Genomic DNA, 19,502 nt, shown 5'->3' on the forward strand with positions numbered 1-19,502 from the left:
GGAAAAATGTATGTATATATTTACACAAATATGTAAAAGATTATAGTCTAGCCTGTGTGTCTTCAGTTAGTATTTTAAAAGTCTGAAGGGGAAAAAAATAACATTGTAATTGGTAGACACATTGAACTGAGAATAGTATAAAATATGTAAGTGTGAGCAGGCTTAAGACAGAAAGCCTATAATAAGAGTCTTGCAAGGAGAAACTGGTTCTTAAGGACTTTGGTAGGAAAAGATAAACTCATGACACAAATAAATATGAAGATCATTTCTCTACTTTCCTATTTTTTTGAAAAATGTGGCTGACAAGGGATGCCTGGACTGACATAAGGTTAGAATGCAAATCTCTTCAATCCTCAGGACCCAAAGAAGGTGGAATAATTTAAACCCCTGGAAGAGAAGCCAAACCAACCCTGTGAACATCAACCCTTTGATTTTAAGGCAAAAGAGTTGAAAACAATGAGGAAACAAATTCTGAGGAATGTATGCGCTCAAAATATAGGCTTTGTAAAGTTGACAGACCAAGAGAGGGGAGCTACATACACTTTATTTTATCTAGTGACCTGCAGTTCCCCAAACATTCATGCTTGCCACTTGAAGTAACCAAAGGGTCAGTAAATATGTTGGTTAAACTACAGAATCATAGGAAACACAACAGGACTGAACAGAAAATAAGTGTTTTCTGACTGTGCCCTCCATTACATTGTTATAATATCCTTGATAGATTTTGAAAAAATCTACGAATGTTACTGCCACATTCTTAAGTTCTTGGAGTTTTATTTTTGTTCATCTTCTTGTTTATTTCTCACTGCTGGCTTCTGCTAAGTCTTGTAAGATGACATTTAGAAGGAGAATCTGTGAAAGTGTTTTATTTCAGATAACAAAGCAATGCATGAAATAGTTTTACCTACTCTTTAATGTATTCATTTCTAGGTAAACAAGGGTTGTATTACCAGTTTTATCTTCTGAATTGTAATCTTTCTGTCCCATTAGAGATATAAAATATGACTGGACACCTGAAGCTCATGACTGTAATCTTACCTACTTTGGTAGCTGACTTTTAAAGGATTTCAAGTCAAGACAGTTCAAATCTTATCCTGACCAAAAATAAAAGAAAAAAAATATACAATGTAATCTTTAATTTTTTTTGGGGGGGTAGGAGGTCCTGAAAAGAAAATAAATAAATAAAACTTTACTACAGCAGATTACACACTGAAAATTGCATTTTTATCTCATTAACTGAGAATTTTGTGAGCAAGATGTTCATTCATTTGGTTTGAAATTGTCATCTTAACAAGTAACTATTAAGCCCTCTTGTCAAAGATTGCTTAGTGTGAATTTTTAGTAATATTTGCGCTACTGTGGACTTTGTACACATGAAAACTGTGAATTTCTTGGCATATAATCTTGGAGGACACTGCTGTTCTGCTTGCTTTTAGTTGCTAGAAAGATGATACTGGATCATGTGATGTGGAAATGAGTCTTATGTAAGTGACTTGAGGCAAATGATTAAAATTCATTTGTATTTTATTTCCAAATAATGTCCTAAGATAAAACAAATATTTAAACAAATAATGTAACATTTGATTTAACTTTTTAAGAGAAGAACTTTGGTGCTGCTTTCTTTTTTCCTAACACAAAAAATTATCATTGTTACAATAAGTGGATCATTTTTCCTGCTTTTATTTGGTTAGTTGAGGTAATTTTGGGCATTAAATAGATTTCATGACAAATAGGAGCCATATATACTGAAGAGACAGTTACTTAAATCACTAAGGAAGAAAACATAAGTTGTTAAATTTTTAAAAATGATAGAATAGAGGACTGGTTTAGAAAATCAGAAGCTAAAATATTTTCAGATGAGACAAAATGAGATTAGATGAAAGAACTAAAGCTTCTTATAACACCATAATGTGCTAGTTGTTAGGCAAGATAAAATCTTAATGTCTCTCTCTTGTGAATCTAAGGAGCTCAGCAGTTTTATCTCATTAGCACCTTTTGCTTAAGCCTGTCTGTTGGCAGCTAGAGTTTTGAGAAGGGCCATTGGGGGTATAAGATTTATTTGCATCCCTAGTGCCTACCCTGTATACATTTCACTAATTGAACAAAACAGAAGATTTCATGCATAAAGAAATCAGGTTCTATAAAGTTTATCTTATTTCAGGCATAAGTCTGAAATCACACACTTTCAGTTTATTGAAAAACTATATGGGTTCATTGCAGAGTGTTATTACAGGACGATTTTAATGAGTTAAACTAAAGTACATCAAGTTTAATGCACATAGATCCTATACAGGTTCAGGAAATTACTTCAGTTGTAAGGACATATTCATGAAGAGTAAAACATTGATTCTAAGATTTTTCAAGAAATAAAGGGATATTGCGTTTCTCATAGCTTAAGTATTTTACCAGGAAATAAATAGGCTCACAAAGCAGAGATGAACAAATTATACATTGGAAGCTATATAACTCTTACTTAGTTACTTTTATATCCCTCAGAAATATGAGAATAACTATGCATCAAATAATGCACCAATTAGAAGAAATTAATTTGTTAGGATGCAGTAGGAAGTCAATTTATATTTCAAATGACAAGACTACCCATATTATAAATCTAAAATTTTTGTCTTTATTTTATCTTCCTCTGTAGATGAATTCAAGAATAAATATTTAGCTATCCAATTAGTAAAAATATTCTGAAAAGATGAGTTCAATTAAATAATGATCCATTATTGGCTTAAATTAATGCTTTCTCTTTCAAATATTTATTACATTGACATGCTATTTAAAATATGACAGGATTAAATAAATGACTGTTTACACGTGCAACATTTTTTTCTTTTTCTCATTTGCTGGCTGCTCTCACTTTTTTTCTTGTTTTATTTTACTTTTATTGTTTCTTCTAAAGCTGTGTCCTGTGCTAGTCAGATTTCTGCTACTATACTGAATATTTGAGATCAGTGGGTTATGAGGAGAAAAGGTTTGTTTGGTTTAAAAGTTTTGGAGAATTTAAGCTTAGACGAATTGGCCCTTTTGTTTGTAGTTCTGAATGAGGTAGCATTCAATTTCAGGAAGGTGTAGTAAAGTAAAGCTACCTCACCTCATGGCCAAAAGGAGAACAAATGAAAGGGCGAGAGTGTCATATAGCTTTTAAGGTTAAAACCACAGTGACTAAGTACCTTCCACTCAGCTCTCCTTCAAGATTCCACCATCCCCAAATAGTTCCATAGAATGCAGATTACAAACACTAAAGCTTGAAATTTAACGAACACTGTTTGAAATCTAGTGTCTATCCTTTGTTTATATACTTATCTTTCCCCCAAATATACCTATTTTCCTTTCTCCGTTCTTGTTTACCTCAACCACATTCTTTTTTTTTTTTCTTGCATTTACTTTTTCTCTGAAATGCACTACTTTTCCCATAAGGGACATACCATTCGTATGCAATTATGTGCAAGCTAATCTGAAGATAATGAGTGTGTTCTTACTTTCTTGGGAAAGGAGTGATGCCATACAAGCTTAGTATATTTGAAACCTTATGTTCAATCTCCAGAATCAAAATTTTTTTTTATTTTTATGTGAATGTTTTCTCCAAATCCTCTCTATAAGTCTGTCATTTTTCTCAAGTGTGAAAGAGACATATCCATGTAGTAATTTGATTACATTGGTGGTGTTGGCAATATTTCAGGATTATTTTGTATTTTTTAAAAAAAGTTTTCTTCTTTTCTTTTTATCTTGTACAGTGGGAAGAAATTGGTGAAGTTGATGAGAACTATGCCCCTATTCACACATACCAAGTATGCAAGGTGATGGAACAGAATCAGAATAACTGGCTGTTGACAAGTTGGATCTCCAACGAAGGTGCTTCCAGAATCTTCATAGAACTCAAATTTACTCTGCGGGATTGCAACAGTCTTCCTGGAGGATTGGGCACCTGCAAGGAAACATTTAACATGTATTACTTCGAGTCAGATGATGAGAATGGGAGAAACATGAAGGAAAACCAATATATCAAAATTGATACCATTGCTGCTGACGAAAGCTTTACAGAACTTGATCTTGGTGACCGAGTCATGAAACTGAACACAGAGGTCAGAGATGTGGGGCCTCTGAGCAAAAAGGGATTTTATCTAGCTTTCCAAGATGTCGGTGCTTGCATTGCTCTGGTTTCTGTGCGTGTATACTATAAGAAATGCCCATCCGTGGTACGACACTTGGCCGTCTTCCCTGACACCATCACCGGAGCAGATTCTTCACAGTTGCTTGAGGTTTCAGGCTCCTGTGTCAATCATTCGGTGACAGATGATCCTCCCAAAATGCACTGCAGCGCAGAAGGGGAGTGGCTGGTACCCATTGGAAAATGCATGTGCAAGGCGGGATATGAAGAGAAAAATGGTACCTGTCAAGGTAAGACCTTGCCTGTAAATCTGCGAGGGCTTTTCTGCTTCCTTTGGATCATGTATATGTATTTCCTCCACTGATTATGAGCAAGTGACCTTTTACTTTGCTAATTTATGGAGATTATTTCCCTTCCAGTTTGATTTCTCTCCTCTCTGAATTTTAAATTTTCTGGCAACAACGAAAGATTTAATGCAGTATTTTATGGGATATACATAATTAATACTCGGTGTCTGACTTGCAGTATAATGTTGCGTATTCACTTTGTTTTCTTAAGTTTTATTATTGAATAACATAGAGAAATGGTGAATAACTTTCATGGTATGGTTATTATTTACGACTCTGGTTTTCTTTTTATGAAGTTTTTTATTTTTTATTTTTCCTACTCATCACTTCTTGTGTGGAATGTAATTGCAAAAATCTTAGAAGTGGCTTGTTTTGGTCTGCTTTTAACTGGCATTTAAACTTCTTCTGAAATAACTATGTGATATTCTCAGGAAAATGTTTGTAAATCAGTCAGACTTAGTTTACTATGTTGTTTACATATGGTGGCTGTTTTATGTTTGCATTTTAAGAATTCACTGATCATTTTTAAATGCATAATGAGCAGTGTCCCATGAAAATAATGGTTTGGAGATAGAACCAATACAAAAAGGTTATTTCAAAGTAATTTGCATTTAGAGGCTATTTTTTTTCCTATTTTAATTTTGCTCCTAAATTGAAACTTGATCATGCATGCTTCCCTGTTCATTGAAAATGCTTTAATTTTGCCTACAGTGTGGTGAGTTGTCTTTGTAATCTTGGATTCTTATCAATGGCTTTCTGGAGCAGGATAATACTTTTGTCAAAGGGAAGAAGAGCTTATGTAAAAGAAAAGATATTTTTCTTTAAAATAATGACTTGTTCTTAGGAACTTGAACTTGTTTTCACCAAGAGGCATGAAACAGGCCTTATTGTCTCACCTGGAAGTTTCAGGAGCCTGGCTGATTTGCTTAGGCTTCACTAGGGATTGGTCCTAGATCTAGGAAAACAGACCTGGGAAATGAGTTGTAGGTAATAATGATATCGATTTATTTATTCTTTCTAAGCACATTAGGTATACTAAAATTTCTCTTAAGTTTTTTTTTGACGAGGTGATGTACAGACGGGTTACAGTTATATAAGTAATGTAGTAAGTACATTTCTTGTCATACTTGTTACCCTTTCCCTCATTTTTCTCTAACTTTTCTGCTCCCAGTTCCCCTCCCAAGTTGTACAGATCATTTCCAACATGTTGTCTTGTGAATATCACTGTTTCATTGGCTCCCTCCTTGTTAATTCTTGTTTCATGTACTTTAAAACCTTTTCTAAAATTGATTCTATAATTGTTTGTTCAAATTAAACTTTAAGTTAAATTTATTTTTAAAATTTTTTATTTTTATTTTTTGTGAACATACTGTACAGAGGGGTTACAATTACATGGACAAGATAATGAGTACATTAATTACCAAGCATTGCAGCCTCCTCCTTTGTTTACCCTTCACATCCCTTCCCAGCCTCCCCCCACCCCCCTACCCAATCTCCCCCCACCCCACCAAAGTTGTAAAGTTCGTTTTCAACATGACAACTTGTACTTCTCATAGTTGCAACGGGTCCACCTGTATCCTTAAACGACTTTAAACTTCATCTTTATAAAGATGAGTTTCTCTCTCTCTCTCACCCACACCCACCCTCCTTCCCCCCTCCACAAGCACACATATATTCACCCACCTAAAAGTTTTGGCAATGCAAAAAAGAAAAGTGAGGTGGAATCTCAGTGTTGTTCTTTATTTTTCTTTCTTTCTTCTTTTCTGCCTTTTTTTTATTGTGAAAATAGCGTACAGAGGGGTTACAATTACATGGGCAAGGTAATGAGTACATTTCTTAGCAAGCGTTGTTGCCTCCTCCTTTGTTTCCCCTTCTCATCAATTCCCATCCTCCCCCGCCCCCCCCACCAAAGTTGTAAAGTTCTTTTTTCAACATAATGACTTGTACATCTCATTGTTGCAATGGGTCCACCTGTATCCCTATTTAAACAATTTGTCTTTTCCCTTCCCCTCCACAAATTATACCAACATCAAATACAGTGTAAACAGGGGTTACACTGTGGGGGAGGGACATACATGTTGTTTGGATTTGCATTTCTTTTATGGCTAGATAGGTTCAGCATTTCTTCATGTGTCTATTGGCCATTCTTATGTCCCCTTCAGTGAAGTTTCTCTCTAAATCTTTAGTCCACTTATTTATCGGGCAATTGTTTCTTTGAGGATTTGTTGTTGGGGATTTATTTTTTTGAGTTCCAAGTATATTTGAAATGTGAGACCCTTATCCATTGTATGGCTAGCGAAGACCATCTCCCAGTCTGTGAGCTTTCTATTGATCTTGCTAGCTATGTCGTTTGCCATGCAGAAGGTCTGCAATTTCATGCAATCCTATTGGAACAACCTTTCTTGATTTGTTGTGTTTCTTGGGCTCTATTGAGAAAATTTCGGCCTGTGCCTAGGAGACCTAGGGTTTCTCTGATTCCTACTTGTAATGTTTTCAGGGTGTCTATTTTGATTTCAAGGTCTTTGATCTGTTTGAAGTTCATATATAAGGTTCAGGATGATATATAAGGATCTAATTTTAGTTTTCTACAGGTATTTAACCAGTTTGCCAGTCCCATTTGCTGAAGAGGCTTTCTTTCTTCCATTCTGTTTTTTTAGCTCCCTTATTGAAGATTAGGTGTCTATAGGTCTGCGGGTTCATTTTTGGGTTTTCAATTATATTTCATTGGTCTTCAGGTCTGTTCTTGTGCCAGCACCAAGCTGTTTTGATTATTATGGCTTTGTAGTAGAATTTAAAATGTGGTATTGATATTCCTCCAGAAATCTAATGACAACAGATTCTGGAGAGGATGTGGCCAGAAGGGAACCCTACTGCATTGTTGGTAGGAGTGTAAACTTGTTCAACTACTTTGGAAAGCAGTATGGAGGTTCCTCAGAAGACTCCACATAGAGCTTCCCTATGACCCAGAAATCCCACTTTTGGGCATTTACCCAAATGATCACAAACAAGATCATACTAAAGTTACCAGCACAACTATGTTCACTGCAGCTTTATTTATCATAGCTAAGATATGAAATGAACCCAGATGCCCCTCAGTAGATGAATGGATCAAGAAAATGTAAATGTGATATATATATATATATATATATATATATATATATATATATATATATATATATATATGCGCAATGGAATTCTGTGCCTCCATCAGAAAGAATGACATCATCCCATTTGTTAGGAAATTGAAAGACTTGGAAAAAATTGTATTAAGTGAAGTAAGCCAGGCCCAAAGAAACATAGGGTTCCCTTATTTGCAATAACTAGTATATGTCTGGGACAAGTAGAAAAGGTCAAAAGCTATGTACATATGACCAGATAAGATGGTGTTAAGCAAAATGAACCCCAAGACAGGGAGACAAGTGTTTTTTTTATTTATAATGTACCATGTTATATTTTTGTTTCTTTGTATGTTCCTCCCCCATGGTATAACCCTTGTTTTCACTCTATTTGATGTTAGTGCCCTGCATTTTGTATATACACTTCTTTAGCTTGGGGAGGGGAAAGGAAAAAACAAAATACTTAAGTAGGGATACAGGTTGACACATTGTAACAATGAGATGTACAAGATACTATGTTGAAATACGAACTTTACAATTTAGGTGGGGAGGTGAGGTGGGTGGGAATGTAGTTGTGGAGGTGGGAGGGAAGGGATGGTAGGGGAAAAACAAAGGAGGAGGTAACAATGCTTAATAGGAAATGTACTCATTACCTTGCTCATGTAACTGTAACCCCTCTGTACAGTATTTTTACATTAAAAAGTACTTTAAAAAAAGAGAGAGAAAGAAAGAAAAATTTGTCTGACACCAGTGGCTCATGCCTTTAATCCTAGCTACTTCGGAGGCTGAGATATGAGGATTGAAATTCAGAGCCAGCCGTGACAGGAAAGTCTTGAGACTTTTACCTCCAATTATCCACCAGAAAATGGGAAGTGGTGCTGTACCCCAAGTAGTAGAGTGCTGGCTGCTTGCCATTATCTCAAGAGTTCAGGGACAGCACCCAGGCCTAACGTTCAAGCTGCAAGACTGACCCCCCACCAAAAAAAAATGTTTCTGAAATGCTTATGTGTCTAGACAATGTATTAAAGTATGGTCAGGACTGAATGAAAAGGAGAGTTTTAGCTAATATCTTAACTTTTCTAAGAAGTTTTAGCATGACCTTATATATCATATGCAATTAGAATAGAAGAATTAGTCCCTTAAATATACTTAACTAAAATATTGTATTTACCAGTTATTTACAAAATAACATTTTAACTGTATGGTCTTGGTTATAATAGTTAGAGTATGTGATGACTTTCATAATTTCTGTCTTCGTTCAGATTGACAAAGGCTATAAAATCCTCTAAAATTCTATAAGGAAAGTTTTGACTACTGAGGGTATTAGAATATCCTGTTGGAATTTAACATGAAGATATCTTAAGAAAGGAATTTATCAAACAATATTTTTAGTGCAAGAATTCAACCCATACAGCTTTCTTTTCTCCTTTCAAAACCCAATAATTGAGAAGATCCAAGAGACAGAAGAACTGACTGCTGTGCTATAGAAAATTCTATTAAAGGACTTTACTTTTATTCATGTATTTATCAGGTTACCCTGCTAGTGAAAGCATTATCAGTGACAATGCATTATGCAGACTCCACACACCACAAAGAGTTCCATGTAAACTATTCTATATGAGTAATGCTCTTGGTTGTTTTGCAGTGCATAGTTGGCATATAACCACTCTGGGAAGAATGGAAAATAATTTTTTGATAATTAACATTGTTGAATGACTAACTCACTAAGTAAATGGATAAAAGTTGAAGATTTGTTCTGGAAATTTTAAAAGTCAGAGTTAGTATATCTACATAATTGTCCATGTATATGTGTGTGTGGTGTGGCTGTGTCTCCAGGATTCTCAGTCACTCTATATTCTACATGAGAATAATTATCCCTAAGGGGCTAGAAATGCATGACTCTTTTGCTTTCCTACTTATTAATTACTTCTAATTAATTTAAAAGTATTTATTGAAATGGTCACTTAGCAATCTCCTAAAATCCTCCACTTCCATGTCCTTTTTCTAGACTGCCATAACTATTTTTGAAAATGATTAATGTATCTTTATGTAGTAGTAGGATGATTGAACTCAGCACTTCGTACATGCTAGGCAGGCACTTTACCAGAAGTGTGAAACTCCCAGTCCACTTTTACTCTCAGTATTTTTGAGATAGGTTATTACTTTTGTCCACACCTGCATTGACTATGACTCTTCTATTTAAGCTTCTCACATGGCTGGGGTGTCAAGAATGCATCAGATTTTTGTTCATCAAGATGGGTCATTGTGAAAGATTTGCCCCAGGATGGGCTCCAATTGAAATTGTATCCATCCTGTTCTCCTAAGTAGCTATGATTATACTTAAGCCACCACACATAGCTTAGTTTTGATTTTTGACCGATGTGAATATAGAATGCACACATATGTGAGTGCACACACAGATATAGCTTCTGGTTTCATCCATGTATGACATCCTCTATCCTCCATATGATACACAGTTCAGTGGTGCTTTATTTTAATTCCCTAAACCTTCTTTATAGAATCCTCCTAAATTGTGCTTCTTCCCTCTTCTATGCACTAAACACATGAATTGTTTTCAGTTTCTCAAAGGGACTATTCTCACCAGCATCACTTGTTTCTTTGTGATTCTTTTGTTCCAGGAATATTCTTCTATCTTTTGTCTTTCTGATTAATTCCTACTAAGCCTTCAGATCTCTGCTACAATCTCCCTATTTCAAAGAAGCTGTTCCTAAGTGTTTGAACCAATGTCAAGCCTCAGTGTTATTTACTCACACATCTTCCCTTCATAGAACTGCTTAGAGTTATGATTTTGTACTTATTTCTTGATTTGTTGTTTGATTAATGACTTGCCTTCTGCAATTATACTTCTTGTATACTGCTTGATGGCAGGAGTGCTGAATGTTGAACTCAGAAACAAGAAAGAAATCAAAATGAAAGAAAGGAAAGGAAACCAAAAGAAGAGAAAGAGAATGTTCAAAGGCATATAAGAATATTGTTTTCTGTCCATTTATTTTACCTTTTTATATAATCTATAGAAATCTCTTACACTGTCTAAAAATTATTTTAAAAAAGCTTTTAAATTGATCCTCTTTTTGGTCCTAAGACTCTCAGGGCAAGTTCTCATGTTCCAGATATTAAATCATATAACTGATATGAAGTGATTGACAGTTCATATATTAAACAGCATAGAGACAAATTTAGTGAATTTTGCCAAGCCCCAAACATCACATTCTGTAATATATTTGTAGAAGAACCTTCTTCCATAATCACATGTAATTACTCAGTTTCTTTAATAACCAAACTAAGTTAGGATTAATTAAGTATACAATTATGTGAAGAAGCTGAAATTTGAACATATCTGCTGTAACAATTATCATCCATTAATATTTATTGTTTGTGCTGGAAAATGACCCAGTAAATAGTCACTGTCTGAATATAAGTATGTGACCTAATATAACTACAGGCATGTTGTGGTTGATGCAAGGTCTTTTACTTCAGGGTTAAAATGCTAGTCAACTAAATAAAACATAATGCTTTATACTCAAAGACAGACTGTAGGGATTCAGGCACCATGGCTAATATAGTACTAGTTAATGATCACTTATATCCACATAACTTCCTCTCATTGAACTTTTTCTTAAAATTTAATTTTATTGTCAAGGTGTACATAGGGGTTACAGTTACATATGTAAGGTAGTGGGTATATTTCTTGTCGCACAATATTACCCTCTCTCTTATTTTTCTCCCACTGTCTTTCCCTCAATGTCCTGCCACCGCTGCCCCCCCCCACCAAGTTTTAAAGTCTATTTCCAACATATTGTATCACTGTTGCATTGGGTCGCCCTTTGTCCTTTGTCTCACCATTTTGTTGTTCCCCTTCCCTTCCCTAATTATGATAAACATATATACAATACACAGGGTACCAAAATCAAATACAGTGACCACAAGGGATAAACCATAGAGGTAATAAAAGAAAAAAATGCGAGAAAAAAATAAATTCACAACAACAAAGAAAAATCTCAAGGAAGCCAGACCCAAAGAAACAGACCATATGGTTTCCCTCATTTATAATTTATAATAATTAGTATATGTCTAGGATAGTCCTTGAAGAGGATCACAATAGCTCAATAGTTATGTACATAAGACCATATAAGATGATGCTTAGTGGGTCAAAGAATGTAGCTTAATAGTAGAGTGCTTGCCTAGCATGCATGAAGCTCTGGGTTCGATTTCTTGGTACCACATAAACACAAAAAATAAATAAAAATTTAAAAAAAGATGATGCTAAGTGAAATGAACTCCAAGATACGGAAACAAGAGTTTTTTCTTTGAATAAAAATAATACCAGTCCTGGTACTTGAACTGCTGGACACTGTCTCTGAGCTTTAATATTCAAGGCCAGTGTCCTACCACTTTGATCCACAGTTCCACTTCTGGGTTTTGGTAGTTAATTGTTGAGAAGAACCTCATAGACTTTCCTGACTGTGCTGTCTTTGAACCTCAATCTTATGATCTTAACCTCCTGAGTGGCTGAGATTACAGCCAAGAGCCACCAGTGTCTGGGTCTTCTAACTATTTCTGAGAGAAGTAGAGCACTTTTCTCAGATTAATCAGGGATTTGTGAAGTACTATAATACTTTTTATTATGTTTTCTTCAATTTAGTATATGTTAATTTTGTAATGCTAATTAATGTGCCTCAAGTTTCAGTAATAAACTTTCAGTATACAAATTTATTTCTTAGAAAAGTTGTTTTCAGAAACAAATAATATTTGAAATCCCTTTATTTAAGTGTGTTTCCATACACATTATTTATGACTACTTCTGGTAAAATTCATGTTATTTTTTTCCCTTTAAGAGCCAAGTGAAGGGGAAAAAAGAATATAAAACAGTTAGCAAAAAAAATAAAAATAAAAAACCCATTTTGGAAGTTTCTCGTTTTTATTGAAGTGAATGTGTTTGACAGAAGTAATTGAGTTCACATGAATCAAATGTTGCCTGCTGGGTTCTCTTGTGATGCTGTTGCTAACTTACTCAGATGCAAGGCAAGACCACTAATCTTCATCAGTTGCTGGTGGAATGAAGTAGTAATTTGAAATTAGCCCTAGATAATTATAGTTTCACTTATATCAAATAGAGGAAAGAGATTTCGATGTGGGTCACTGCCAAAACCAGTCAGTGAAGAGGGTATATAACACATGCTAAACTACAGGGTAAGGGAGGTTACACGTCAAAGGCAGTAGAGAAAAAGCACTTATTAATTGTCCTACTGGGAGATGATTGCACAGCAAGGAAAATGTAGTGAAAATACCCAACTCAGAAAGGGCCCTGATTCAGAAACAGTACTGATACAGCAGGGAGCAGTATGTCGATCATTCATACTTCTAGTGCATATTTATGACTGAAACAAAATTGGCTGAAAATACGGTGTATTAGGTCTTTATGCAATTATACATTGGGGAGCCTAGTTATTTTTAATTAGGCACATTACCAAAAAAAGCATCAAAGGGGTTGAACTTTTGGTTCTATTAGGTAGGTTGATCTGGGCAACACAAGGAAACTGATGTTAATTTCAAAATTTGAATGAAAGTGGATGATTTCAGAAGTACAAATTATAAGCAGTATGTGTGTGTATATGTGTGTGTGTGTGTGTGTGTGCCTGTGTGTGTGTGTTCTGCTGCAAAGAGGAACCACCTACACCAAGACAGTTACCATAGTCCAATCCTTCCATGAATTTACCAGCATTACACATGAGAATAATGATATAGCTTCACTTGCTCCCTAGAATAGTTTTGGATCAATTCTGTTAAAGTTTCAGAGCATGTTCCACATTTGGTTTCGATTTTATTTCTTTCCATACAATATTTCTCAACAATTCCACTTCAATATTTTCAACTAGATATTTTTGTGTTGGTGCAAAGTGGGGTACGGGTAGTGTCCTGTTTATTGTTGGGTATTCAGCAGTGTCTTTCGTCTCTTTTTAGTAGATTTAACAGAGGATACACTTCTCCATTTGAAAGTAAAAATTGTTTTTAAGTATCTTGAGAAATCCTCCGTCTCGGTTGAAAACTGCTAATGCCAAGAACTCTTTTCATCCCCAACTAGACATATGTGCTATATGTACACATATATAACTATACATACAGTGATCATAAATATGAACCAGATATATGAATGATTGATAAGTTGTTCCCTACTGTACAAATACTGTTTCTGAATCAAGACTCTCTCCTGAGTGGGTATTTCCTCTACATTTTATACACAGACACAGACACACACAGACACAGACACACACACACACACACAGACATACACAGACACACACAGACACAGATACACACACACAGACACACATACACACACACAACCCACGTATGCCTATAGAATGAAATGCATTTGTCAATATATTTATGGACTGGCTACATGTAAAGGTAACAAAAAAGTTTAGATTCCTAAGAATTAAGGAGATGTGTATTTTGTAAGTGTGACTAATTTAACTTGAATATCAGTGGAAATATTCTGCTATGGGAAGCAACATATTCTAGATTCAGTTCATTTGGCAGTAAACTGAGATATTTCTTAAAGGTGATACAGACTACATTTCCAAATCTCTCCTCTATTTTATGTGGGTGAGGATTCTAAAATCAGAGAGTTCTACGCTCATCCTTTTTTGAGAAATTAAAAGTTATAACATTTACTTTTAAACTGTGTTTGTAAACATAGGCAATGTTCATCTCCTTTGAAGTGATATGCCATCCTAGCCATATTGGCATTATCTATGATGTTTTAGAAATGAATGTTAGGCAGCAAATCTGAATCTAAAATTTAGCAGGTTCCTTTGGTGGTTTGTATGTGCATTTATATATAAGAAGCAGTGATATAAGAGATCTTGCATTGAGCATTTTTTCTAAACTCTATCTTGATTATAAATTCACTCTCATTAACTATTTTAGTTATAAGTAGAAAACATTTGGCAAATTTGAAGTAGATAAAAACATAGAAAGTGGAGAAAACTGTGTAAATACATTTTATTTCCTAATCAGTCTAATTTATAGATGGTTTGCTTATTAATTGTGTCTCTTCTCTTTTGTCATTTTCCACTTCCAAAATATTCTCTGCAAATCAACTACTTCAAAGCTATCATTGCTAGTCAAACTTAAAAAAAAAGTCATTAGTCAGATTACATTGTTGTTTTTTTTTTTGGTGCCAGCCCTGGGGCCTGAACTCAGAGCCTAGATACTGTCCCTAAGGTTCTTTGCTCAAGATTGGCAGTCTACCACTTGTACCACAGCTCCATTTCCACCTGTTTTGAAGGTTAATTGAAGATAAGAGAGTCACATGTACTTTCATTCCAGGGCTGGCTCTGAAAAGCGATCCTCAGATTTCAGCTCCTGAGTAGCTAGGATAAAAGGCAGGCATGAGGCAGCATAGGAACTTTTAAAAAAAAATAAGTTTTTTATTGTGAAAATACTGTACAGAGGGTTACAATCACATGAGCAAGGTAATGAGTACATTTCTGATCAAGCATTGTTGCCTCTTCCTTTGTTTTTTTTTTTAAATAAGTTTTTTTATTGTGTTATGTCGAAAAGCATAGGCACTTTTTAATAACTTTTCTTTTTTTTTTTTTTTGCCGGTCGTGGACCTGAACTTTGGGCCTAAGCGCTGTCTCTCAGCTCTTCAGCTCAAGGCAAGCTCTCTACCGCTTGAGCCACAGCGCCACTTCTGGCTTTTTCTGTTTATTTGATTCTAAGGAATCAAATCCAGGGCCTCATGCATGCAAGGCAAGCACTCTACCACTGAGCCACCTTCCTAGTCCTTTTTAAGAACTTTTTAGAACATTGACGTATTGTGCCATATAAGGCACTATGTTGAAACATATGCTTTACAGCATCCAGGGAGTTGAGGAAGGAGTTGCCGAGGTGGGAGGTAAGGGATGGTGGGGAAATGTACTCATTACTTTATTCATATAACTGTAACCCTTTTGTACAGTATCTTTATAATAAAAATATTTAAAAGTTCTTTAACAGAGAATAATTATGTATAACTTAAGTTTTGTTTTTTGAGAATAATGCTTTGTAGCTTTAAGTTTATACTAAAAATCTCATTCATGGAAGCTCATATTTTGTCTTATCTAGAATCAACTAGCAAAATAGGGAAATAAAATCTGGAAGCAAGAGTGGGGGCCAAATAAGTATTGTTGATATCATGCCATTTTTACATTTACTTTTAGAATGTTTTATTCAACTTTAAACTTTCTGTTCTGATTTTAAATTTTTAAATATATTATGACATTTAATTTCACTGACTGATATATAATTGTACATAACATCAGTAATAAATATTTCAAGTTTCATCTGTCCAAATTTATACATTATAACTACCCTGCATATTAGCCTAGAAAGTCTTTCTAGCCTTTCTGAGGATTGCACAAAAACTCTCTATTAGAAACTAATACCAAGATCAGCTTAATTGTTTTTATATTATCTATCTATCTATCCATCCATCCATCTATCATCTACCTTTGGCATCATCATCATCATCATCATAATCTATTAGTTTCTCTAACTGGTCTATATTCATTGTATTGCTTGCTCATAAAATATTTTCCTTGTATTTAGAATGTAAATATATTGCTTTCAAGTTTTTCATTATATATTTATTCAGAAAGACATGGTGATAATAGAAAGTAGGAAAGCATAGAGTTGTTAACTCTTGTATGTTTCTTTCTAAAAGGGATATCTTTAGCAATAACAATAAAAAGAATGATTTTAAGCAGTGCATACTCTCTTAACTAGTTTTCACTACATTAAATGCTTTTGTGTATTTAATTATTGTTAGCAGTATGTGTGGAGCACATGTTACCTTTCAACATTTAATTCTATTTGATGTTCACAAGCTTTGTCTACATTTCAGGTTGATTTTAAGGTTTTATCTACAAGAACCAAATTGATGTGTCAATAGACTTTGATCTCTTTGGAGCTGGAAGATGTCTTCCTCATTTGAGCATTATTAAGGTGTAGTTTGGAGAAAAGAAAAGGAAAGAAAAAAAGAACAGCCTCAGTCTGGAGAAAGTAACAATTAGAGCAAATGATAATTTGACTGATGGCTAACTCCATTTGTTTGATGGAATTATTAGCAGGCATCAGACTTGGAGAAAGAATGCCGCATAGCTCCTGCTGTGAGATTGTAAAGGAGAATAATAATATGCTACTCCATATGCATAAGGGCTTTTCCTTAGATGAATTCAATGGGCTTTGAAAGGACTCTATGAGGATGCTTCTAATATAAAGAATCAAATCTTAATCTGCCTTTTATGGATTAGAAAAGCCAGGTGATAGGATTGCAGTGTGCTTGTGCAGTGTTGACTTTATGCATCTTTTTCCTGTTTAAACTGGGTTATTTCCTGACCACCTGAAAGCAACATCATTGCCTAATCCTGGGAGCAATTTTCCCATACAGTCACCATCTCTCAATGTATTCCAATGTCGACAGCTTCTGTTTGTAGAACCAGACTGACCTGTATTATTTATTTATTTTAAATTCTCTTTGGAAGGTTTTGTGTGTCATCTGTTTTTGCTCTCTTGATTCAAGCATGATTTAATATGTCAACATTGATTTACCTAACTGCATTTGATTGTCTCCCATACTTTATTTAGAACCAGGCAGCCACCTTTCAAGCATGTTGCTGCCCTAGTAAATGAAATGTCACAACAATGAGGTTCCTTAAATGGTGACAGCAGTAGCTTTCTTTGGCACAGCCAGTGGTTGGGAAATGGGAAGGGGAGAGAATTTAAAGTAAAACTAAAGCTTGTCAGACTGGTGTTCCTAAGACCCATATAGGAAGAAACTGTAGGATAATGCACTTAAACTTGAGGGAACATTGTTGTTTATTTGGGTGAAAATGAATTTAAGTCTAGAATAAAGGGAATTTGTTTTCAGTGTGGGTAAAAAGAAAAGATCTGTTAACAACTTCACCAAAATAAAATTCTGTCTTATTATTTTAATATGAGCTTTTCTTTTTTTTCTTACCAAATGACCAGGATCTGAGCCTTTATTGTTCTCAATGTATAACATAAGAAACCAATCCATACTCTACCTTTTCTATTACCCCCACAATAATTTTTCTAATCATGATTTCAAAGCCTGTATTAAAATTTAAAGATGGGAGGCTCATAAAGTCCAATAATTAGCAAAACATCTTTGATGTCTGTGTCAACTTAAAAGGGAAACCAAAGCACACTGAATGTGAGAATAAAGAATTGGGGTGAGCCAAAATGAAGACATGAAGGAAGATCGAGTAAATAGCATTTACAATTGCACTGGTTGACAAGGGATAGGCTTGATGGTTGCTTAAGTTATGTACTACGGATACGAACTGCAGTAAGCAGGAACAAGATGCTCCCGATGTGATTACACAGCAAATGCTCATCTGTCTATGAGTAACTAACTAAAATTAACCATACTGAGTCTTTAGAATCCAGGACGTATGTGTCATTGTATAGTCCAGCTTCAGCATAATGGACAGGAGTTTGCAGATCCATTTTGTTTTACTGATGTCTTCATAGACTAGTTAGATTTACTTTTTTGAACCATTTCAATAAGTTTGATAACCAAAGACAAATAGTAGGACTTAAAGTTTTTATTTCTGAAAGCTGGGCAATAGTGGCTCACACCTGTAATTCTGGATACTCAGGAAGCTGAGATCTGAGGATTGTTGTTCAAAGCCAGCTGGGCAGAAAAGTTCCCATGAGAGACTTATTGCCCCCCAAACTACCAGAAATATAGAAGTGGTACTGTGGCTCTAGTATATGTCTGAGACAAGCAGACCAGGTCAGATAAAATGATGTTAGGCAAAATGAACCCCAAGATAAGGACACAAGCGTTTTTTTTTTCTTGTTATTATTTTGAATGTATTTATAAGGTGATTTTTTTTTTGTTGCTTTGTATGTCCCTCCCCTACAGTATAACCCCTGTTTTCACTGTATTTGATGTTGGTATAATTTGTGTAGGAGAAGGGAAAAATAAATTGTCTAAAAAGGGATACAGGTTGACCCATTGCAACAATGAGATGTAAAAGAGGATATGTGGAAAAGGAACTTTACAACTTTGGTGGGGGGGGCAGGGAAAGGGGGAGCAGAGAGGTGGGATAGAAAGATGGGAGGGCAAGGATGGTAAGGGGAAACAAAGGAGGAGGCAACAATTCTTGATAAGAAATTTACTCATTACCTTGCTCATGTAATTGTAACAACTCTGTATGGTATTTTTACAATACAAAACTTATTTTAAAAAAAAGTGGCACTGTGGCTTAAAGTGGTAGAGACAGGGCCTAGGCCCTGAGTTCAAGCCCCCATGATAAGAAAGAAAGAAAGAAAGAAAGAAAGAAAGAAAGAAAGAAAGAAAGAAAGAAAGAAAGAAAGAAAGAAAGAAGAGATTGTTCCTTTTCTTACTTTGTCAGTCACGGGCTCTGTCCCTCAGCTCTTCAGCTCAAGGCAAGCACTCTAAGGCTTGAGCCAGAACACCATTTCCAGTTTTCTAATGGTTTATTGGAGATCAGAGTTTCACGGACTTTTCTGCCCGGGCTGGCTTTGAACCGTGATCCTCAGATCTCAGTCTCCTGAGTAGCTAGGATTACAGGCCTGAGCCATTGGCGCCCGGCAAAGATAGTTTCTGATTCTACTTTTTTTTGCACCTACATTTGTTAGTACAGTTCATCGTTGATTACTACAAGGTATCCAGAGATACCACCATTGATTAAGAGTAATGAATGCTTAGAATCTCTAGTTCAGAACTCTGTTGCAGATACTTGATTCATTTTCCTCAAAATCCTGTCAGCTTTCACTGATGACATGCACTTTTCACCAAAGGAAATAAACAAAACAAAACAAAAACACTCACTTGATTACATCAGTTAAACATATTTTATGCCA

The 19,502-nt window shown here is 35.0% G+C and overlaps 1 protein-coding gene across 12 annotated transcripts in view; it reads left to right on the forward strand.

Annotated features, from left to right (window-relative positions):
- Epha5 (EPH receptor A5) overlaps positions 1-19,502 on the forward strand; it is a 308,672-nt gene that overhangs the window by 72,017 nt on the left and 217,153 nt on the right. For all 12 annotated transcript variants that reach the window (XM_070012882.1, XM_070012884.1, XM_070012881.1 and 9 more), the window contains exon 3: positions 3,741-4,404. In XM_070012882.1, the coding sequence (XP_069868983.1) occupies positions 3,741-4,404 (664 nt within the window). The remainder of the gene's footprint in view (positions 1-3,740; positions 4,405-19,502) is intronic.

This window comes from Dipodomys merriami, unplaced genomic scaffold, assembly GCF_024711535.1.
Source record: "Dipodomys merriami isolate MVZ:Mamm:240054 unplaced genomic scaffold, mDipMer1.0.p SCAF_9, whole genome shotgun sequence".
NCBI lineage: Eukaryota > Metazoa > Chordata > Mammalia > Rodentia > Heteromyidae > Dipodomys > Dipodomys merriami.